General features: G+C 39.5%; 1 protein-coding gene across 2 annotated transcripts in view; it reads right to left on the bottom strand.

The window, feature by feature from the left end:
- Positions 1-5,103: 5,103 nt before the first annotated feature.
- The window catches only part of RASA3 (RAS p21 protein activator 3), a 129,146-nt gene continuing 109,230 nt past the window's right edge, over positions 5,104-25,019 (bottom strand). The window contains exons 12-24 of one of the 2 annotated variants that reach the window (XM_056496386.1): positions 24,155-24,269; positions 23,231-23,305; positions 22,258-22,381; positions 21,016-21,122; positions 20,303-20,380; positions 19,335-19,412; positions 18,712-18,785; positions 14,892-15,007; positions 13,889-13,971; positions 10,262-10,473; positions 9,435-9,538; positions 7,503-7,686; positions 5,104-6,929 (exon numbers count right to left, since the gene is read on the bottom strand). In XM_056496386.1, the coding sequence (XP_056352361.1) occupies positions 6,854-6,929; positions 7,503-7,686; positions 9,435-9,538; positions 10,262-10,473; positions 13,889-13,971; positions 14,892-15,007; positions 18,712-18,785; positions 19,335-19,412; positions 20,303-20,380; positions 21,016-21,122; positions 22,258-22,381; positions 23,231-23,305; positions 24,155-24,269 (1,426 nt within the window). In that variant the 3' untranslated portion in view covers positions 5,104-6,853. The remainder of the gene's footprint in view (positions 6,930-7,502; positions 7,687-9,434; positions 9,539-10,261; positions 10,474-13,888; positions 13,972-14,891; positions 15,008-18,711; positions 18,786-19,334; positions 19,413-20,302; positions 20,381-21,015; positions 21,123-22,257; positions 22,382-23,230; positions 23,306-24,154; positions 24,270-25,019) is intronic. The other variant, XM_056496395.1, reaches the window with a different exon arrangement.

The raw sequence follows: 25,019 nt of genomic DNA, 5'->3' as shown, positions 1-25,019 counted from the left end.
GGTTTGATTCATTTCATCCTAAAGCAGACATTATAATAAGAGTTGTGAATCACAGTTTAGAGAGGCCTCTCTATTTCCCCTGACTATTGGAGGATGAGTAACTAATTGAAATGTCAGCATCTACATGGTGGACATCTGCAACTGAGGGACAGATTCTATTTTCTTTGTCTTACGATGTCTTACTGAATTAATTTAAATACAAATCTTTCTTCTCACAGATATCACAAGAGATTTGAGATTGCCTGGTTAAATAACACTCTAACAGTGCTGTCAGAGTTATGTTCATGCACATCCTTCTCCCTTCCCTGCAAAAGAAAATTCACTTCTGGTTTATGCCATTTTGAAGCCCCTAATATCTGATTTTGAACTCAGCCCTTGCCACACACAAATACTCAGATGAGTGAAATTTTACAGGCAAGGATGCTGGCATAGTTACCTGTGGCATGGAAATACTTCTCTTTGCACCCCATTACCTCCAAGCAGCACTGAGGTTCTTGTAAGGGAAGAGCAGAACTTCCCAGAGAGCTCACCAGCTTTGCTCTTCCCCACTGCAGCATTGTACCACTGCCCAAGTGACCTCCTTGGCTGAGTGAAGACAGCAGTGCTGCCTCAAAGACAAAGGTACTACCAGGAGCAGCCAAAAGACTGATCTGAGGGGCAGGTGGGATGAGAGGTCCCCTAGAGATCCCTTCCACACTGAATCTTTGGTGATTAGTGATGACAACCAGGACTAGGGCAATGGTGAACACAAGATCTGAGATACCAGAAGGGGCAATGGGCGGGGCTGTGCTTGGAAAAAGAGGAAGGTAATCAAGATCTGTCTCCATCTATTCTGTCCAGGCACCAGGTGAGGAGAAGAAATTGGGGAAGTTTTGGAGGGGCAGGGCCAAGTAAGGAAGGAAGGCAAAAGAAGTTGTGCCAGCCTTGCCTGCAGAGCCTGGGGAGTCTCCCAGCAGCCCTGTCCTGCAGAACCCATATGCAGGGAGCCAGGCAAGTGCCCCACTCTCCTCCTTGCTGGCCCCAGGCAGCTGCAGGTGGCCCATGCCCATGTGGCTGCATGGTGGCTCACAGGGTTTTCAGCTCTGAAGGAACACAACAGAAAACAACAGCTCTCCTTCACAGCAGGAATTGCTTAGGCAGGAGAAACACGCAGAGAAAATGAATTGCTGGACAGCTCAATTAAGAGAGCATCATTCAGCTTTGGGAGCCCAGTGGGTAAAACCAATTCTGATTTTTCTACTTTAGGCTGCCATGGCCTCCTGGCTCTTGATTTACATCGACTGTGCCAGGTCCCAACATAAGAGCTGATCAGGCCCTAATAAACACTTGGTCCTTTCCAGCCCAGGAAGATGGGTCCTGCCACCCCATGAGGATTTTCATACCTTTCTCCTCTTATTGAGACTGATACTATCTGCCCAGGCCTGCCAGGATCTTCATCCTTTCTCCTGTAGTCACAACTTCTAAATAAAGCAAAAGCATTTGCTTTTGGTGTGACTCTCTTTGGTTCGAAAAAAAAGCATCTCTTTGGTGAGACTCAAAATTAAGCCCTCTCAGAGGGGTCTACAAACTATTCCCCATGAGGGCTTTTTGGAGGTGACCTCTCTGAAATGAAAAAAATAACAATATTCAAGCAAAGGAGATTCAGGCCCAGATCTCTAGTGGGAAAACTAGCCTGCCTTTGAGGCTCTCACAGTCTTTCTCATGCCAATTTGAGGCAGCAAAGGGCTGTGGGGATGGTGCCAGAGAAACTATCACAGGTTCTCTGGTGGTAAAGCTCCCCACGTGGCTTGTTCTCATCTTGTCAGCTGTGCTGATGCAGGTGTTTATGAGAGTGCTGTAAACCTGGTTAGGTAGATGGTCCAGGTTTTTCCAAAATCTCCTAAGAACTCCCAGTTATTTCACTGATTCAGTTTCATCAGTGCTGTTAATGGGCTGCAGGACCACAGCCAGGGCAGGCAGCAGAATCTCTGTTAGGGGCCTTTCCACAAGAGGAGACACACCATGGAGCTGTTCTCACAGTGCTGTGGCACAGTGGGAGGCAAAGCATCTGCATCTCCAGACACCACAGATGAGGCTGTCTATTTTTAAAGATGCTTTTCTCAGCTCTCCAGTGATCCTCTGTAGTCATAGGCTGTCATGGCTGCCAAAAAGATAGCTACTATGGAGAATGAGAAGTAGGAATTCTAGCTGAGCTGAAATGCAGAAAAACTTGCCAAAGAAAGCAAAACACAAGGCGCTTCAGGGTAGCCCTCTTTTTTTTTTTTTTTCTTTCTGTGCACAGTTTGTATTTTCATCAAGTACTTCTTTCTTCACCTTTAATTCATAAAATTCACTTCTTGTATTCCCATCATCAGATTTCTCTACACAAGCATGATAACTACAGTTTTATTTTTCACCCCAGAGAAATAAATGGCTACATTTATCCAAAGTGTCTTAGTCAATTAAATTTACAAATTCATGCATTTGGTACATGATGGCAATCCTGTGCAGTGCTGTCATCTCTATCAAAACTTACTCATTTGCTTGTAAGAGTCTATATCTAGGTAGCACTGTTGTTATGGCCTCAAGTAAACAATAAAAAGTATACTTCCTTTTGACAGCTTTAGGATAGAACAGTGCAACTATGACAGAGGTTAAAGATGAATGAATTTAGTAAAGTAAGTCAGACACCACACAGACCCCACACTTGTAGAGAGAATTTGCTCTCAACACTAACCAGACCAATGCCATCTAGGCCATGCTTCTGGTTAACATTCAGCACAGCAACGTTTTCAAACTAGTAAAAAGCCAATTTCTGTTTTCACCATTTCAACCTTCCTTACATCTTACCCAGGCTGCTGGTTAGCCTTTTGTTTAATCAAGACTTCCACATTAGTTTTGCAGTTTTTGCAGTTATTATTTAAGCCTGCTAACATCAGACAACTTTGTGGTTGAAAGTAACAGCTTTGCACAAAATTAGTAAACCAAATGATGTTAAATTTTCAGGTAAATTAGAGTGGTTCAAATAGAGTAACAGAAGAAAATTAAGGATTGAAATAAAAAAGCACATGTAATTTGTTCACAAATTAGGAGGGCTAGATTCTATCCTCCTAGCTTAATCCTCTAGATTAATCTACTAGGATGCTATTTTATTTTAAGAATCCAGAACAACTGATTCATGATGGCTCCTTACAATCTTTTCTTTCACACACCATATCCAGAATCTTACCCATATAAGAATACAGTGCTTCTGTCCTAAAACTTTCTCTGTTCCTCAGTACCCACTTGAGCTTTAGAATAATTTATTTACCATTTAATGGCAGTAGCCCAAGAGCCAGAAGGAAATGCTGTCTCTAATCAGCCCTGCTAGCCCAGCTGCATCCAGAGAAGGTGGCTCGTGGGAAGATGCTGCTCTTGATCTCCAAGCACCACCCACTGTCAGCCCTTACACCACATTCCTCCTGCAGCTCTCATTTCCTGGAACTAATAATGGGGCTGGCAAGGTTCACACATTCTGCTATCCAGGTGAGCTTCTCACACAGACCTTTAAAAAGGTGAAGCAGCACAGAGTATTGCAGAAAGTGGATGGGAATCACATCGAAGTTCAGGTGCCTCAGACAGTGTGTCCCACCGCCAGCTGCCTTACCTATCTGGGTCCTGTCACCACATCCTTCCTGCCCCAGCACATGGCTTCAGCAAGGGAGAAAACAGGCACAGGGAACTTCTTTGGTAGTAGGAGTCCCAGGAGAGAACAGCCCAGCTTCTAACCTTTTCCTATCAAAAATAATTTTGTTGCTTTTCAGCCTCAGACAGACAACTGCCCTGACGAGCTTACTTATGCCTATAATTTTTTTTTTTTTTTTTTTTTTTTTTTTTTCTATTTTCTTCATTCCATACACAAGGGATGCTGTCCCAAGGTTCCCAGTCAAGCTATTTTTCTTGTGGGCAGGATTTCTGAGTGTTACTGAGGATAGCATCAGAAACATATGCTGGAGACAGACAGGGAATAGAGGCTAAGCAAGGAAGAGGAAGCCCAGTTCTAATACCACCCCCTCACCAAACACACAATGCTATGCTGTAAGAAAAGCAGATTTCAAAGATTTCCTATTGACTTAAGCTAAGATATATTGTTAACACCAGATGAGACTGAGTGAAAAAGAGAGAGAGCTGGAAATGGTGTTACAGTCATTTTGCATTTAACTCTTCTCATTTCTTACAAATCTTGTGTCAGTTTCCTACCTCATTTTATGTAAGGTTTTGTTTTCAAAACAAGGTTTACAGTTCCTCAGCAAAACCCCACACTTAACCACAATTGTGCAAGTTCACCTTCACCAGGACACTGGTGCTGTGTCTTCCCCCATGAATTTGGTTTTTGTTCCTGGATGTGGTTTATCTGTTAAACCACTGCTGTCACCCAGCTCGAGCTCCTGCAGCAGCTCATCCCCACAAGCTTCTCGGAAGAACACGCCTGGGTTCTGCTGGGGGACACCCACTGCAGCAGTGGGAGTTACCTCCAACATAAGCTGAGTGAACACATCCTCAGCAGCTCTCCATCCTTGCCCAGCCTCCCTGGAAACACTCCCCAAGAGAACCAGTGTGTGCAGTTTGTCACACCTCTCAGAGCCAGACTTCTGTGCACGATTATCCAGAGAGGACTGGTAAGCTTCAGGAGTATGACTAACACAGACCTCAGCAAGCCCAAGGTTTTGTCACAGAACAGGTCCTAATCAGAAGGGTGGTGGTTCCATAGGTCTGTGAGCCAATCCATAGGCATGCAGGGTGCTGTGGGCTCAGCTTGTTCCTCCTGTCCTTCCAACGTGGTCTCAGCTCACTTACTGTGCAGTAACACAAGGAACCAGTTCAAGATGCTGACCTAGCTGGCAAGCTTTCTTTGCTAAGGTAGTTTATGGCTGGCTCAGATGCCCAGTCTGCAGAGTCCCATGGGAGCAATGCTGACAAGAAAAGGGGTGGGTGGGGATGGGAAGAGGAGTGAGGATGGGACTTGGCAGGTTACACTCACAAGGATCTCCATCCATGACCCCACTCTGAGCAGATGCTGTGCCAAGAGGTATGCTGGTAGCCACTGTGAATTTAAAAATACTCCAAACGTGGACACAGTTTTCAGAAATAAACCATTTCTTTTAATTGGCAATAGAACACACATTACAGGTCATTAGTATTTTATAAACAATATTAAGTTACAAATACATGTTAAAAATTGCAGTTTGTGGCAGCTAAAAGCTTGGAGTCCTAAATGCATCTCTGCAATGCTTCATTACTTCCCTTTCCCCAGTCTGCTGGGTGAAGATGAATAAAAGATCATTTATCATCTACTAGAAGGTGGTCTACTATATATTCGAACAAAACCAAAACTTAATTTCTAAGAACATCACTAACAAACAGAGGCATTCAAAGTACTTTAGCCATCTTAAATCATGTCAGATGCAATGAGGACACAGTTAAGAATTATTCTTTAACACTTGAAGCAAAGACACAGACATCTTCACATTAAACTGAACAATGCTTTCTGATTCAACTCAGCTTAAAACCTGTACTAGCTTCTACCCCACAGAGGCCTAAAGTCCATCATGCAGGCTTCCAAGCCATCAAAGCTAGATGTTTGTATATCAGACCCTTACACAGAGAAAAATTATGGTGTACAACTAAACAGCATACATCAATATGCATTGAATATTTAGAAGATCTTTATTCTTCTCCTTTTGTTGGTATTAGTGAGATACACAGCTCATCCCATTTTTACTACACTCATAGTATTAACAAGTTATCATTATGCATGTTAATATACTAAATATCACTTAACAAGTCTCTTTTAAAAAGTATTTAAAAACATTTTTGGAAAAGTAGAAATCTGTTTTCCAGAAAAGCAGTGGTACTAGGATAGCATGGACTCCAGTGCATAAACATCCTTTCAGAGAAAACCCATCTTGACAGCTTTTGTGCCTGGGAATCAGCATGTCTCAGCTGCCAGATTCATATTCCATTTGTCCTCTTCACTGTGGTGACAAAAGGTCATCAAAATCAGCTCACCTTGCCTTTCAGCTGGCAGACTTTCAAAGATTACCATTCACTGGACTGTGTAAGAGACACGTAGCTTTGACATTAGCTCATTTCTTTCTTACTCGTATTTATGAGAGTCAGTTTTATCATACTGCTGAGATTGCATCTTCAAATCCAAAGTCTGCTGAATGTGCCTGGAGAAATGACTTCGTATCTCAAAAATATCAAGAGTACCATTCAGATTTGAATTTCTATTAAAAACTGTGCACAGTTAGCAAAAATTACACTGTTGTAAAAACAAAAGGCCTGCTCAGAATACAAGCTACAATGTAGATGATTATGCCAGAGGGATTTTTCTCAGCTTCTTTTCTAAATGCAGGCATTAAAAGTAAAGTGTTACTAAGCTTTTCCTAAGAGAGCACGCAGGGGGTGTGGCATAATATACATTAATCAGGAACAAAAAACAGTAATAAACAACCATTCTAGAAAATGCTGCCTATTAGCAGCATGCTTGGTTTCCAAAACACAAGGAATTGCATGGGAGTTGTCAAGATGAAGTCCACACACCTTGATCATTGAACTGATCACTAGATTCCAAGAAACCAAAGCAAATTTAAAAATACACATGACAACTGCCTAGAAGGCAGGGTTTTATCATCTGTCAATAACCAGATGAATAAAGTGCATAGCAACTATTATAACAGTTTCTTGAAAAGAGAATACGTTTACCAAGTCTCAAAGTTTGTAAGCTTGACACTTATCCATACATTTTGCTACATGTGTGGCTTCCCTTTTGTTTTGCTATTTAGCATCACTAATCAACCCTTCAGCACTGTCCTGTGATTTCCTTTGCACTTCATATGGAATGTGCTGAGATCTCTGACTGTTGCCTGATGTATGTCTGGAAGCTCTTGTCACCAATGGGATGCTCTCTAAAAGAAAAGAAAAAAACAATATTATACATAGAGCTTTCTGTCAGAACATGAAAATATCAGAACAGAAAATGGAACACACAATAACTTTTTCCCTAAATTTGATTTTTGAAGTTGTAATGTTAATACTGCATTTTTCTTGAGCTAGAACTGACTGAATAGGTCCTCTTTTTTGTCAGCCATATGCAGAATGCTTTATGTGTACACAAAATACAGTCCTGTGGCTGTGTCAGCCACTCTCCATTTTTTAAACCAACACTCCAAGATAAGCTGGTAAACACATGTATCTTCTTCTATTAACTGCTCAGCTCACCAACATGGGTTAAAAATTTAAAACCAACAGTGTAACAAACTCACATTTAAATTTTATGAATGAACCTGCATTAAAAACAAACGTTAAAAAATTTATTTCAGTGCTTTAAAATATTGTGATATAAATCTTAAGTCACAGTGCAACTCTGTATGTATTTGCAAGACCTTTTTTGGACAAGATATGGTGAGAGCCAAAGCATAAGCAAGGGAAATACCATCTTCCAGGACCATTCCCCTGTTTGTACAAGCCATTGTACTTACTGGCTTCCATACTTTGTCTTCTTAAATTTATCCCTCTTATACTGAGCATGCTCCTGCTCTAAAGTTCCAACACCTTCAATAATCAGCTTTAGTGTTTTATATGTCTCCTTAGGGTCATCAATGATGAATGTAGAATACTCTTCCTCTTCAGGCCCATCATACACAGATTTGCTCCCACAGGCCTCTGGACAAAAAAAAAAAAAAAAAAGCACAGGAATAGATATCAGGCAGAGGGAAAAAGCAAGACAAGCAGACTAAAAATATTCAGTCTGGAGTTCGTACAGTTTCTTGGTTTGCTTCTGTATGACCACCACAGAACTGTGGCTGACATCAGCAGCAGAAGTTCCCTGCCCTTTTGCTGGGCTGTTGAGAGGCACAGAGGCTGTCCATGCCTGTTCCCTCCTCCTCCTCTCATACAGAAAGGGCAGCAAGCCTGGCAGCTGCTCCTGGCTTGGTGGGAAGCTGTCCTTTGCTGCACAGGCAATGCTTTAATCTCAAATGCCACTATCTGCACCCCATGCACACATTCTGGAAACTCTTACACAGGCCTGCCTCTGCCATTGTGCTGCAGGGTTGGCCTGCACAAAGTCAAGTATTCACCTGTTGGGACAGATTCCATCCCCAGGCAGCAAGTACAGGCTGAACTTGAAAACATTACAGGCTGAATTGTTTTACCCATTAACCCTACAGATTCATACAATAAGCAAAGCAGAACATGCCATAAATATTGCCTGGCTGCCTGCTTTATGACATATCCGAAGGGGCAAGTTTTACCTCTGTACCTTCTGATCTTACCAGGGAGTCTTCCTAAGAGATCTGGACCCTGACTACACAGGACCATCCACAATATATTTCCCATGCCATCTACTCCTGCACTGTAGTGGGACGCATTAGAAGGGGACAAAAGGGGAAAGAGTATTTTACTTTGTCTCTCCTTCTAGCTTTACTGCTGTCCCAGGCTCAGCTTTCAAATTCCCCTCCCCTGGCTGCAGGTCTGTGCCAGACCTGCGTCCTTTTCCTCAACACTGAAACTCGACGCTGGCTCTGGCAGCGAGGATTCGGAACAGGGGAAAGCTGGGCACCGGTTCAGACAGCTCGGAAGTGGTCAGGATCCTGAGTTTGCAATTGCACAGCAGCCAGGAACAGATTAAAGTGCTTTCCAGTTTGTGTGTTTGACACCACTGGCTTATCTCATATTATAAAATAAAGTCCTATTTAAAGATCAGTGCCCCAGCGAAGGCTTCCCTGCCACTCCCTGTGCTAAAGTGGGATTTCAAGTCTGGCACTGTGTACACCGGATACTTCTCTTGGCATGCCACTAGTACCAGCTTCCTCTGCTGTCTCTTCTTTCTTTTATCCTTTCCATCACATCTCTGCTTCCCTCAGCTCCTGAGAGTTTCCCAGCCAAAACCCCACTGTGCCATGTCACAGGCATCCACAGGTCATCCTTGATGGGTAATTCCAAAAGAGCCTTTCCAAAGAAACCATTTGTATCCAAGTCTGTTCTTAGGATCTGAATCAGGGAATGTGCATGCACAGGACTTCTGGTAAGGCAAAACCATATTCCACTGAAACCTCAACTTTGCTGGTGCTTCTTGTCAGGATCAGTAAACCTCTGGTTCAGTGCTGGCTCTGATTTGTCAATTCAGAGCATCCAAGCAATACTCTGTGTCTGCTATTTTAGGATGATGTGGTTAAGACCATATTTCAAACAACTGCTATTACGCAAAGAACCCTGTACAGACCATGAGACTGCACCAAAAATAATGCACACAACTGCCTGAAGATAGCAGAAGGGGAAACAAATAGAATAAAGGCCACTATGTTCTAGGATGTGATTTGCAAGGCTGGTTGAGCCAGAACATGCAACTTTTCACATGTATTTTTGCCTTGGTAAGTGAGTTGGAGATGGCAATGATCTTTAATCCTCACCTTGCATCTTCTCCAATTTTGGCATATACAGGTTGAAAAGAGAGTAGATGCGCTCAGTTTCTCTATCTCCATCTATATCCAGTTGTATATTTGCTGGCAGGCCTCTGTAAGGCATCAGGAAGAGAGGTAAAAGTTATATGCTAAGCAGTGTATTATGGCACATAAAGCACTTAACAAGGAAAACAAAGTAAAAGTGATTCTCATGAAAGCCAACAGACTGTGTGTAACAGAGGTCGAAATCTTCCATTTCTTCCTAAAAGAAGACAAAAAGTTCAAACTTCTTTATGTCTCTATTTATCCAGCACCCTTCCACTGACTTGAAAGAGAAGACTGTATCAGTATCCAGACATTTTGCTGAATTAATCAGCTACAACCAGATGGAGGAGCCAAAGCACTGAACTTCCAACTACCCAGGTCTTATATTCTGAGTCTAATTACCACTACAGTCTTACTTCTCTCAGTTTAGATGAAAATTGCTTTCTATAAACCAGACAGAGAGAGCATGAGTAGTCCCTGAAAAGATCAGTTTAGAATTAAATCTATCAGCAGATGAATGCTTCAGGAATTTACAAACAGGATATTGAAGGGGTTTTGGACATTTTTATTAATGACAGATGATCAAAACTAAAGTATTTTTAATCCAACAGTCAAGTCCTACCACCATCTCTAATCCTAAAAAGTCAACGTTTTGATCAAGACATGCAGAATCAGGAATACCAACAGATGGCCTTTGAACAGCTGGCAAATCGTGGTTAACTGTGCACCTGCAAGTCACCCTGGAGAGACACATGTACCCATGGCAGCAGCTACACCCATGGAAACCTTACCCTGTGCAGGGTGTGCAGCCAGGGGTGTTATCTGCAGTAGCCTTACAGCACAGCCAGTGGCCATTGAGATAGGCTGAGGGATGGTAGACTGTGAGCCGCTTCTTGTTGCACTGGCTGACTTTGGTGAGGATATCAATCCAGTCCTTGGCCTCCACACAATTATTTGCTTGGATGTACAGGACTCTCCTTTCAGGCTGGATCACCTGGAACATCTGCAAATAAAGCACAGAATAAAGCACCAGAATGAGTCAGCAAACTTAAGACTAGACTCAGAGTGAAGATTTATTGCAGGAAAAACACAGCATACTAAAAGAATGGACCAGTAAATCCATTTCAACACAAAACCAGGCAGCAAATGTGCCCTTAAAAGAACAAGACCTTTCACCTGGTACAAGGAATAAGATACCATTCCTGTAGGAGATGATTTACAAATAGGTAATATCAACTTGCTGCTTGGGTCTCAACAAGATTTGTTGTCAGCCTCAGGGGAGCAATTTTAGTAATGCTGCAACTGCAGGTTTTGGAAGGCTGACAGAGGAACCCAGTGCTGGCCTGAAAGGAAATGCTCATCAACAGGAGGCAGAAAAGAGAAAAACAAGAGTTTGGATCCAGCCTTAGCGACAGCTTTGCTTTAATACTGCCCTTTCTCCAGTCCTTTTAGTACCTGTTCCAGCATGACCCTTGCCTTTTAGTAGCTTCCATGGTTCTGCATCCAACTATAGCTGTTATTAGAAGATCACAGAAATACTGTTTCTCTTTGATTGATGGTTTATATAATTGCACATTAATTCTGTGTTACAGCTTGACCACTAAAAATTTAAAACTAAAGCTCTCCGACCTGTTCAAAACAGCTTGCAATCTAAAAGGGTATTTATTTTCCTCCTCTTGAAGAAGGAAATTTCTGATGCACAGCCTTATTGCTTGATTACACTGATCACACACTAAAGATAACTAAGCTCAAGTTAGTAATCCTAGCTGCACATTTTGGAAAGGTAAATTTCCTTCATTTCCTCTAGCTTCTGCAAATACTTAATGCATTTTCTTCTCTCTTTCAGGTATGCCTAAACTATCTTTCTCCCCTCTACTTCTTCATTTGATGATTCAAATCATTAGACATTACACTGCCCATATCATATGGAAGACAATTTCCCAAACAGCTGGTTTCATTGTGCTGTTTTAAGAAGAAAACCAGAGAGGTGCACACACACACACAAAGCCCAACAAAAAATACACAAACAAACAAACAATAACAAAATAACAACAAAGCAGACCCAACAAAACTGGAATTTGCCTTTGTTTGTTACATAGACCTGAAATATCAGCTTGAATTCTGCACCCAGCTGGTTGGGAGAATGTTGCAGACTGGTTCCAAGCACAGTTCTTTCTTCTTTTGTGACACTTTTAGATGTTCATCATTCCAAATAGCAAAGGGAAAACTCAAACAACCATTGCCCTGGATTTAGTATCCCTATTGGTATCAGACAATAATTAGAAAGGCACAAGACAGTATGGCAGTGTAGGAACTGCTTGGTGTGATCAGTCCAACAGTGCCAACTACACACCAAAGAGTCCTTCCAAGAAAACTCTTCAGGGCATAACTGGCAATTGGAGTTTGGGAAACAGGGATGGAAGGAAGAAAAAGGAAGACAGGAGCATGCAGTTCAACCCTCTATTTACACAAAGCTACAGGGAAAAGAATTTTAATGTTCTGCTGGGGTAAATGGAGCATCCTGTATTGCAAGAAAGGAATAGATTTAAGGAGTATGGCTTTCTGTAAGGGGATACCAACCAAAGTGATCCAACATATGGCAACAGTTACTGCGGAGCCCACAACTAAGCCAAGAATTTCAAGTGGCTGCAAGACCTTTACACTACCAAAACCACCAGTTGCCTCTCAAACAACACAGAAGACCCAAGCAGTACTTAAAGCCATCCTCACATTCCCCAAACTGCACTTAAGAACAACAAAGGCTACTGGTCTTACTGCCAGACAGGCAGATTTAACACGAGTGAGAAGGACACACTTGGTACAATTCAGAACACAGACACACAGAGTATTTACACAAAATGAAAATTTTTATCACACAAGCACCCATGAGGGAATATCCATTGCAAATACATCTGCTGTGGTGTTCTGAGAATTCTGATCTTGCTGCAGTAATCCATTTATGTATGGCAAGAAAAATAGGAATATATTAGCACAAGAAGGTGGCAACAGTATTTTCTACTGTTTATGGAAAGACTGAATCTTACTTTCTGGAATGAATATAGTCACCTTGATTTCCCAGGTAATACTGAATTTAAGCAACCAATACAGCACAGGGTTTTTGATGTTAACAATAAAGGTATATTTTTCCTATAATGAATCTTCGCAACACAGACAAATTTTGGATGCTCAGTCTAGCTCATTAGACTCAGCATAAGTTCAGAATTATAGCTCACTCCTCTCTACAGACAGGGAGTTTTATCTCAATTTTGTGGCTGCTTTCAGCTCAATCAAGTTAGTTTGCAGAGTGCAGTTGGCAACAATTCATCGCATGCAACAGCTGCCTTCTGATCGCCTAAATTATTTTGAAGTTTGGTTGGTTTTTGCCTATGTAATAGAGTTATAAACACCAGAGCAAACCACAGTACAATTGAGATGTGTTCTAGAAGCAGGTGGAACTGAAATTTACTCCATGTTTTGGCAGAGAGAGAGAGATGCCACCAAAATATTATCTAAAACTGGGGAATACTAAAGAGCCTAAAACTGTGTTTCGCTTTTAACAAAGAGTTATTTGGGGAACCTAATATCCAGGGCAGGATTGAGCACTGCCCTGCATGGTACTCAAAATCAGTGTAGATGGCAGGAAAGACTTAAAGGTAGAGAAAGATAAAAGTCACGACCATTTATTTGTATAAATAAGTCTGCAGTAGATGCATGCTCAGAAGTGGAAAAAAACCTGAGCTCTTCTTATGTTTAATTTTAAATACAATTTTTAAAGGACTGGACTCAGCTTTACAGGCAGAGGTGCATGACAAAGGCTCCCAACATCATCCAAATTCATCAAGTCTGCTCTTACACAATACAGAAGTTGGCAGTAGTGCTCCATGCATTAGAAATACAGCTGTATGTTATTCCCTAATGTGGCAATCAAAATAGCAAATCATACTGCACAGCACAGATGTTGTTTTGGTACATAACCTAACCCAAATTAAATACAAATATACAAATCCATATATATATATATGTACTTCCATGAACCAATAAAGAAACCTAATAGCTCATAAAGAAGTTGTGATCCTTCACAACTATAAGCAGTGAGTTCCTTCCCACCAGAGGCCTGGCAGAAAGGGCAGGGACTCGATCATCTTACCTGTGTGTGACCTTACAGAGCTGACAGCTGAGCAGCAGCACTCAGTACTGACTGTGCTGCAGATCACGAAACCCAAAGACTGCTGACTGGGCTGCTAAGAATCTGAATGGGCTGTACTTTTGGAAACTCCTGCTACTATATACAGAACAAGCAGCTGTGGTTGTACATCTTTCAATAGAAATCCAATCCAGGTTACAAAAGGGAAAAAGGCGATTAGGCTGGTGGATCTGGAGCAGCCTAACAAATACATTAATGAAGATGACCTACTTACATTTTTCATTTTAAAGGATTCCTCCTCTAGTCTTTCCACTGCCAGAATGTTTTCAATTGGAATGCTACACAGAGGGTGATCACCTGCAGAACACACAGACACACAGATAATGAGCCTCTTACTCACAACTCATATTCAACTTTTGCCCTTTTTCTAAGGGCTGATTCAGTTTCTTTGAAGATCATTTTGACTGCATAAGAAAAGAGGGAAAATCCTTCACTCAGCAGGGATTTGCTAGCATGGTCCTAAAATATTATTTTAAGTACATTTCTGTTTTCAGCTGCACTACCTTATACTGGCAAACCTGTTAGAAACTGATTACTGCAGCAGGACACAGTATATTTACTGCAAAGATGATAATGAAATAAATTATTTCTGTCAGCTGAACTGAACTAGTGATGCAAGATCTCAAAGCCAAGTGTGAAATAATGACTGGCATGATCTGAACATACTTCCTTATCTTTCTTCCTCCCTATGTACTTACATGATGGAAGGATGTGGTTATTGTTGTGTACTACTGAGCAAACAGGAACAATTTGCAAAAAGCAAATTCCTTGCTATTAAGCAACATTAAGTGAACACATTTTTAAAGTTCAAAGACTGCAGGTGAATCCCTCTCTACTGCATCCAATTGTGCCAATGCTACAGGATTTATGAGCACATGTTGAGATGCATATGAGAGCATTCAATACAAACCCAAATTCAGCTTGAGGCTTGTAAGATTTGTTCCCTAGGACAATCAAGGTAACTGTGAAACCTACAGATGATAGTAGCTGATATTAGACAAATATTACCTATAAGTTTGCTAACTTATAGGGTATTGCGCTATCCAAGAAGCTTCCCTAACTGTCAACAGACACTAAAAAAAGAGCAAGAACATACAGGCTGACAGACATGCCTGCACTGTGTCTTCTACAGTTACAAATCTAGATCTCAGTCTTCTACTCCTACACAATCCTTATGTTCAACCTTTGCTTCAATGTATCAAAAAAGATTGGCAAACCTTTGTTACCTTTGCTTTTCTGATAGGTGAACTCATGGTTTGTCAGGCGAAACCATCTCTTCTTGAAGTTTTTCATACCAAATCGTTTTCTTCCTTGTGCTCTCTTGATCATGAACCTAGTAAACAGAGCACCAATTGTTACAATACATGCTTGTGTATATAAATATACATATATATTATACAAATATAAATGTCATCACACTTGCAAAGCTTTAGGAGGGGAAACAGAGGGCTTTCTAATTAATGAGATATTTTCTTGGCAAGGAAAAAAAGAGTCACATTTGGATAGGTTTAGTGCATCTATTAGTTAGGTCTGTCCTTTTTCCAGATCTAGATGAGGGGCAAGACATGTAACTTGACTTGTAGTTAGTTAACTGAGCTGCAGTTTGTGCCCTTCCTGCAGTTACAAATCCAGCTAAATGTTCTCCTAGTACAGCAGAAAAAAGGCAGAACATGGTTAGTACTGCTCTGCTAAGCTCAACCTGCTGACTCTACAAGCTTTGATTTTTTTTTTTTTTTTTTTTTTTTTTTTTTTTTTTTTTTTTTTTTTTTAAAGCTGTGAGAAAGCTCAAAAAGTTTAGACTATGTTTAATAATTAAAAGGCAGGCGTAAAGACTCTGGAGCACAGGGCCTATACATGCTTTAATCACTCCCAAGCTCTAGAAACAAAATCAGGATGTTCCACAGCCTCATTTGCAATTGCACATAGATACTGCAGTTGGAATGCAATTTCAGTAACATACAAAGTGATCTCAGGGCTGGAAGGCAAAGCACCCCCACCCCTTCTTTAGCAGATTAGGGGTGCTCATTTAGTGAGTTGTCAGTTTTAATTAATTTCAAACTTGAATGAGTTTATTGTGAAATTAGTTTACTGGGAAACTCTGATGCATCCACCACTTTCCTAACCACTAAATCAATCCAAAAGCTTCAATGTGACTTTGGTGACTTCATACTGCTCAGCATCACTTTTGTTAGATTTTGTAAAAATGTGTGTGCATATGCAGTAGAGAGTTGATAACAGCTATTCTACACATTACATTAACTATTGTGCCAAATACAGAACTGTATAATGGAGTGAGCAAAAACTACTTACTACAGAGTAGTTTTTATCAAGTAGGAAGGCACTAAACAGCACAAAGAGCACACGGAGAACAGTGAATAACCTGGTTTAAGACTTCTTTCCAACAGCAGAGCTAAAATGCTTAGAACAACTAAAATGCTTAGAACAGCTATTACTCTTTCTTGCTTCTGGTACCTTCAGTCACAAATAACTACAATACATCTGACCAAACCACAGGTCTGTTTAAAGCTAAAACAGAAACCCAAGTTCCTTCAGACTTTAACTATTTTGTAACCAGCTGGGCTGGTGCCTGCTGCTCATTCCAAGCTGTGTGGGCATAAACTGACAAAGACTGTTTACAGCAACAGATTTTATTTTTTTTAACTAGTTATAGTTACACATTTCTCATTCTTAAAATGGTCAGACAGTTACTGTCTCGGTCCTTATTCTAGGAATACTTGAGAAATATTTAATAACACCACATGATTCAGGTTGTCACCAGTTCCATTGGCAGTAGCCATCATAATTCCAGGTTAAGGCAAATTTCAAAGGAAGAACTGATATCCTTAGGCAGGACAACATGCTCTTCAAGTGAGTTTCTAGTCCTTCTCATACCAACACTTAAAGGGGACTTAAGATTGCAAACTTCTACAGAGTCTCCCCTCTTTGAAAAACACAAACTCCATATGGCAGAGCTAAGAGTATATTTTTAATTAAATTCTTCATAGCTGACACAGCCAAGTGAAAAATGTGCTTTTATTTTACAGATAGGTGACTAGCATTCAAAAATCACAAAAGTTATAAGGTCAATTTCTTTGTTTCTAGCAATTGCAAGATGTATGAGAAGTCAGAGCAAATAGAAACACAAAGGAAGAAAAAGACCAAGAATAAACCCATTTCAGAACAAGGTGGTTGGAGATACTGTTTCTTCTCATGCTTACGGTAGACCTCAGTCTGGATACATCTTAGCTCTGCTTGTAAGTACTGATATGCCCTTTTCACCAACAATAAAAAAAAAAAATTAGTTCTCCTTTTCATTCTCTTCCTTTTGGAAAGAACCAGGCAGGCAGCTGTTAAGCAGTGACGGCATGATTGATGTCAGCAAACCAAGGACTAATCTTTTCATTCAAAAGTACTTATGCTATAGCCTTCCATTTGATACTCTTAACAGAGGCAAAGATAGATTACAAACACAAAAGCAAGCAAAAATATTGCAAAGGCAAATAGAAACCCCACAAAACAGCCATTCAGCCTGGAGAAGAATCAAAACTGTGAAAAGTCTTACAATAAAACATGGTAATGATGCAAAAAATTAAAAAAAAAAATAAATAGACTGCTGAAGGCAACTTCTACTTCTTAACCTTGAGAATAATTTACATGAATACTACTTAAGAAGTGCCTAGAAAATGTATGGTCTCTTCATCACTTTCAGTAAGCACTTCAGGATCCATACAGTGCTTCTTGGTGCCCTTGCCTACAGATAGAAATCTTTTATTCTCTATTTACAGCAGGTTTTTGTTTTAAGGAAAATAAAATAAAAGGTCAACATCAAGAAACGAGTAACTAAATGTTCTCTTCTGGGTTTACACAGGCATTTCAGGATGGTTAAACAGAGTACTTCCTCCCCAAAGTTAAGTCAGACAAATCTACTGCTGCAAAGGACATGCTGTCAGCCAGTAGCTACAGCAAAGCAGCAACTGCCTCTACCATCTTACCTGCATGAACTATTACCATCAACTTTCTTTACTGTTAGTTTAAGAGTCCTTACAACAGCAGCCACAGGCCGAGCAAGAAAAGACAGAAAAAAATCAGACAGGAGCAAAAGAAAGACAGAGGCAGAAAAAAAATGTTTTACAGTTAGAGGGTAAATGTTACAAACTATAAATTTATTTTGAAAACCAAAAGGATGATAAATGTATAGAATTAAAATAGACAAAATTGCTTCTAAGGACAGAGGCTTATCAGAGAAGTGAACTGTCAAGATTAAATAGAAGAGGCAGTCATGTTTTCACTGAAAATGTAGTTTTTGCATTACTTAAAATGACCACAAAGGCTTACTTTCAAACAGCATTTGAGCTTACTGAGCTCTGACAAATCTGGATTTTTTTACTTTCTTCCTCCCAGCTCAAAGAAGCTGTCTCTACAGTGCACTTAGATGATCTTAACAACCCAATTTTGTAACAAAAAATGTCAACAATTGGTATCTGAAATTAACACAGCATATGGAACATACTTTCCAAAAAAGGAAAGGTACTAAAACTATAAACTGTTCCAAGTGCATGTCAAATTTTCCTCAAAACGGCCATGATAATAGTTAGCATATGTATCTCACAGGGCAGCAAAAGCAAATTCCATTTGCTCTCATTAATTTATTCAGTATCTGTTTTCACAGTCTTCCACTGTCTTCACAGTGCAATTTTACAGCTTATATTCACTGGAGTTCAGGAAAAAGACCCCAGCTTAATTTTAATACAATGCTGATCTACGGTTAATTTGCCTTAGCTCGGCTAATTAAGTTCCACATGTTTCTCTTTCCTCCATTTATTTCAAAACACATTTATATTAAGATGTTTAAATCAAATGAAAATACATTCAAATCACCTATAGCAACCACAGACAGCAGAAAATTGCAAATACAAGAATTTTCCTACATTCTTCTCTGATTGCATGAATAGAATAGGGGTGGCAGAAAAAGAGATGGCTGCCTTAGAATGGTAGTAAGCACAGGAGTAGATGGTTTTGTTGCACATGCATACTTACCCTTCTTTAAGCAATATAGGTTGCTCTATGCTCTTATGATCTCTTCTTCCTGAAGATGAAATTAGATCTAGAAACTAAAAGGTGAACAAAAAGCAGATGTAAAAATGAAAGGATCCCACTACCCAAATTAAAATCTTTCAACATTTGCATAGGACAGAGCTACAAGAATATTTGTAAAAGCAGTTAAACAGGAGGTAATGGCAGAAGTTTGAGGAATTTGGGAGGTTTCCTGGGTTGTAACCTAAAAATAGTACAAATGCTCTTAAGCAGTAGAACTGCAGATGCCCAATACTTCTGGTGCTTCTCCTTTGTTACACGAATCTTTCACTTCCTTTTGGACTAAGCAACTTTCATCACTGATCTGCAGCATTCTACAAAGTACACACATCTCAAAAGCTCTAAGTAGCAGCTTGTTAATTCAACCTACTTATTAATTAGAAATAGATGCAAAGAAATTTTATTATTGACACGCGTATAATTTGACAAAAATTCCTTAAATATTAGTTATCAGGAGTCTGCTTTTCTCAACACACTTCCTGGTTTACCAACAGTATGTATTGCTTTCTAGGATTCAATTTCAACAACACAGCAGGGTTTTTAGAACCTTCACATGCATTACTTACATTTTTTACTGCATCTGCATATTTCTGTTCATTGAAATAGTCATAAAATGTAGCCATGTAAGATTCCTTGAAATTGGCCTGGAATAAAAAACCCAAACCATGCATATCATTCATACAGTTAACACAGAAAATATTATTGTTAATAGCAGTAGGTCAGGAGGAGAGCCACTGCAGATAGACAGGGCTTTTTCTGGCCACAAGTAAATAAGCGAAGTGCTTCTTTCATGTTATACAGTACACATTCAATAGTACCAAACTTTTATTTCAGAGAGGCAGCAGAATGCATTTCATATGTTCAGTTACTACAGTTAATCATGCATTCTTCAAATGCTTCAAAATTCTGCTTTGGCTTTAAATTTTCCTCCTGACAAGAAGTGAAAGAAAAAGAATTCTACTGTCTCGAAGGATTCACAACTGAGGCACACAGTCACCCACAGCTGCCTGTGTGAATCCTAACAAAAAAAACCCCAAACACCCCAAATTACCACCAGCTACAGCAGTGTGGTGCCTTAGGTATCCTTATTTCAATCAAACATCCAGAGTATCTAGCTCTAATCTCACCACTGAAAGAAAACTGAAATGAAAAGGAAATTATAGCCCTTCCCCTTGCTGGGTGACCTTTCTCAGCTGAGTTTTAAAATGCTGTAGAGCTGCTAATCGTGTATCATAGATAAGTAGAGAACTTCACAGGTTCTCCTGATCATTGTCCTTCTTCCAAAGGAAGAACAGAAGAGTTCTGAAAGAGACTTCTATATTGGTCACACAATTTTGCTTTACTGAAATCTAGTTCAGATTAAGACAGATTTAGTTTTCCTCTAAATATGACAGACTTATCAAAGCACACATAACCAGTTTTGCATGAGCCTAGTTCAACTAAAGCATTTTAAAGGCTTAATTACAATTAGTGATAAAAGATTAAAAAAATCACTTTCCTAAATTAAGCCATTAAATGAAAATAGCATACTTACAGATTTAGATTTTGATAAGCTGCCTAGTGTTTGAATGGTTTTAGAGATAAGTGTCAAAGTTCGAGAAGTCTGAGGATCCTAGGAAGGAGAACAATATTATATGGACTAGCTATTTAAAATAATGAATAGAGGAAGGTAAACTCTATTTCTTTTTTCACTTGGAGAAGAGTAGCAAAAAATCAGAAAAGACCCCTAATGAAACACTTAGGAAAAAAGTTGCTTTTATATTAAAAGGTTTTTGGCTTGTAAGCCATCAGGCTTCACAACTACCCTACTGACCTACAGAGATCCAAAGGCAATCACTCACAAAACAAAACCAAGGCTGTCCATGTCCTCCCCACTCCCAATAAGAACAACTACTGGAAGCCTGACATACATTGTTTAACATCTAAAGTATTTCCAACACTGCTGCCAATCAATCCAGCATTAACATGATGTGGCAAGAATGAAGCAATGACCCTTTTTTCCACAGCAGCTTAGACCATCTACCTTGTTTGTCCTTAAATTTCACTCTTCTTCCAGTATCTCCCAATTTCTTCACATACATAGTCATTCAACATAGGCTGAATATCCAATAGATATAATAGATCTTTGAACTACCAAAGGTACTTTTCCTATAGACTATTAAAAGAATTGAAGAAAGAATCTCGAGAGACAGACTACGGTGACAGAACCATAAACATAGCTAGAAAAAAAACTGATACAGTACTTACTGGATGGTGTGGTGTAAGCTGAAAGAGGTTTGGAGAAAGAATGGCAGGAGCAAAGAACCTCAGGAAAATAAAGCTGCTGACAGCTGTGTACCTTACATCTAGGTCACCTATTAAAAAAAAAGCCAAAAAAATCTCTACTCAGCATTTCAATAATCCTTCCTGAAAAGCCTCATGAAATGATCAGAGCCTTGAGAGAGCTAACTCAAGCATGTGCTGGATAATGTATATATTTGCGAGTTACAGGATTAACTGATGATAGAGGATTTGGAGCCAGAGATCAGCCAGCCTAACCCAAGGAAATGTCAATGAGAGCCTCTTTAAAAAATAAGCAGGTTCACCATATAAGCTGCAACACCATTCACTTTTCCACCACACAGGGAATTTTGCAGACATCTGCTATTCCATATATGCACTGAAGTATGATGAATAATTTACATAGTTTATGAAATGTTCAGCACAGAGGCCAAGTCTCAGTTACCTACTTGTAGCCCTGAGCACAAATATTGTACAGACTCCTAATACATCCAGTTGGTAGTCACAGTTACTTACTTATTTAAACATAAAATAAAGAGCATAGCAGTACAGTCAATGGTTTTCCACTTGAGCTTGCCTATTCCAAAGTGACTGTTTGAAAGCTGAACTTGTATTAATCTGTCAAAAATTCCCTACTGTAATCTGCTTCACTTCATTAAAATACATAGCTTCATTGTTTTGCTTAATTCTGGTTTTACATTGTCCACTTTCTCTCACAGAGTCAAAACAACTAAGAGGGACTGGAAAGAACTGTCTCTGACAGCCAGAAAACCTTTGCAGCACATGGCCTCCTAGAGTAGTGAGCTTGCAGTAACTCCAAATAATAGACTGGCTTTTATTACAGATTGACATGCAAGCAGAAAATAATTCCACTGCAGAGAATTTGCAGAATGAGCCATTACAAAATCCTGAACATTTGAAAATTGCATATACTTTGCAAATACTCAACACATAAAGGATCATCACAATGATCTTTTTAAATGCTGTCTTCCTTTGAAAGATGTTTAAGAAAAACTCCAATCATCATCAAAATTCATGTTCCTTTGTGGAATGAATAATCGATGAGAAAACAGCATTAACATACTGCAAATATTATTTTTGATAAGCTGCTGTTCAATTACTAACTCCAACAGGGATCATGCAGACTGCTAAACTACTGTATTTAAAAACTATCAGTTATGTAAAATAAAACAATATATATAAACTCACCTTGAAAACGTTTGGCAGCTGATTCTCTCAGTGAAAAGAAAATATCACACATCACTGTAGGGCAGCTTACACCAGATTTTGTAATTACAGTAAAAATGCGATCAACATATTGCCTCAGATTTTCCTGAAAAAATGCAAAGATTATGGCAAAATTAGTATAATTTTCTGCTGTGGAAAGTGGTACTATTCCTGGTTTCATTCATAGTGGCATCATTAAAAGATTCCCACTTCCAACATTATACACTTGAAAAACAAACTCTCACTCAATTATACTGTTTGGGAAATGCACATATTCAAGAAGAAGAGTAAAAATATCATTCCTATCAAACAAAACTTTACATGATACAGCCGTATGGCAAATCATTCCTTCTTCTAGCACTGTTTACTACATCACCAGCAGAATCAGAGGATCATTAAAGCTGGGAAAGATCTCTCAGATCATTGAGTCCCACAGTTAACCCAGCACTGCCAAGAACACCACCAAACCCCGTCCCCACATGTCTCTTGTACATTTCTAGGGATGCTGATCCCACTGCCTCCTTGGGCAGCCTATTCCAGTGCCTGACCACCCTTAAGAAATTCTCTCCCAATACACAGTTTAAGCCTCCTCAGCTTGAGGTCCTTTCCTCTCATCCTGTCACTTGTTACTTGGGAGAAGAGGCCAATCCCCACCTTGCTACAAGCTCCTTATAGTTGAAGAGAGAGAGGTCTCCCCTGAGCTTCCTTTTCTCCAGGTTAGCCACAGGCTAAGTTATCCTTATCCTCGGGGTAGCAGAAGTAGTCATTAATTTTCTACAGGTATTGCATTTATAGCGTAATGTAAAGCTGTTGTGAAATAATTATAAGGGTGGTGTCAAGAAAGCTTACAGTGTATTCTAATGAATGACAGTGTTATTTGCAAGATCAGACTTCTGAGGACCTCAGTTTAACTTGATGGCATAAACAGAGACTGACTTCAAAATCTAATGCATACCCTGTTATTTTCCAGGTTTTCACCATCTTTTAATTTCACAGGATCAATTTCACAAGGTTTGTGGACCTGGCAGATCTAGAAAAAAATATAGAGTGAACAATTGATATATAAATTAATCTACAAGTACAAAAAGTTTTGTAAAAAGCATAAGCTGTTAGCTTTTGAGATGAGAGGTAAAAGGCAAAAGCCAACTTTAAAAACAGTATTTTTTTTCTTTTGAACAGCAAAAAGTAGCATTAATTCATTCTATCATTTCCTACAACTGAAATGCAGAACTCTAAATGAGTTCTTTAGACTCTCTCAAGCAAGGCTGTTCAAGAAAAGTCCCATTTTTCCAAAACAGTCAACTTTGAAAGTATATCCATATTCTTTAAAACTTGACATTTTCTGATGAAACATTAAGAGAAGAACAGCTGAAGAAATTGTCAAATAATTTAAAGGAAGTCTGTGGTCTGAAAGTATTGCCCAATTGCAGCACTAAAATACCCACACCCACCATTCTGGACTGGATAGATAATAAACCATTGTTCCAATGTGCATCACATGCACAGTAATCTAAGAATAACTGTATCCTTTTATACTCACTGGATGAAACACATTACTTATAGCTTCACAACAGCTTTTTATTGTATATACTATTTATTAATTTCTCAGACACAATATATGCTAGCTTTTATAAAACAGAGTAATGTTGTTTAATAAACAGAAATTTTCCTTTTCCTTTAATGCAATCCAACTGTTTCTGAATTGGGTGGCTCAGCTGTGGCTAACCTAACACAGGACTTTAATGCAGAAACAAGCTATTAACAGTTATTAAGCATTATTCTTACAAAGTTCTTAAAATGAGAAGTAATAAACAGTATTTGTTCTCCGAAGGTCTTTACGACGACTTTTTACCAAATAAACAGTCTGAACTGTTCTTACCTCATCTATAATTGGCTTTAATGTAACTTGCAGATAATGCATCCCTGCCAGTTTCATTGTCTCATCAATGCACTTGGAAGTTAACGAGTTTCCTCTGAAAATGGTGTTTGGATCTCTGGAAGTGAACAATTTTCTGTAATTTAGTCTCTTTGTAATGAACTGCTAATACATGGAAATAAAAGCAGCAGGAAAAGGTGACAGAATCCTGGGTTTGAATGCACAAGCAAAACCTCCCTTTGACACTAGCCTGCCATTAAATGCAGTCATGCAGCATTTAGTGCATTTCCAGGCTATAACAGAAAAGCAGCAGCCTTGGAAAATCCAGAGGGACTACAGATCTTCATTGTGTCCTGTGCTCAGTGCACTATCCAAACACACAGGCTCAAATCAAGGAGGCCTACAGCACAAATGTGGGAAACACATCAGTTTTCTCATGCTACTGAACAGTGCTAATTTGAATAAGGGAAAGAGGCAGTGATTTTAGTCTCACAACTACACTGGATATTGCACACGAGCTACTATTTGCACCTACAAAATAAGTACTTGTGAGCTGGGAGGAAGAAGAAAACACAAGCTCCAATGGCACAGCCACATTTTCTAAGGGACTTAGAGCACTGTTCTGTGATAACACAGCACAGACTCCAGTTCAGCCCTGACAACTGTGTGGCAAGGTTGCACCTTGCAGACTCTCGTGTTTTTCTAAAAATCTCTTGCACAGAACTCATCTTGTACTAGACATACAGCCTCCATGAGTGCTAAAGCCTCAGCCAGTTGCTCTGTCACACACCTGTACCTCCCTGCTTAGCAATTTACTTTATGCAAATAGGTACATACCCAATGATCTCATCTACAATATGTACAATCA

This window comes from Oenanthe melanoleuca, chromosome 1 (genome assembly GCF_029582105.1).
Source record: "Oenanthe melanoleuca isolate GR-GAL-2019-014 chromosome 1, OMel1.0, whole genome shotgun sequence".
NCBI classification, from domain to species: Eukaryota; Metazoa; Chordata; class Aves; order Passeriformes; family Muscicapidae; genus Oenanthe; species Oenanthe melanoleuca.
This window is presented reverse-complemented; position numbering and strand designations above follow the sequence as displayed.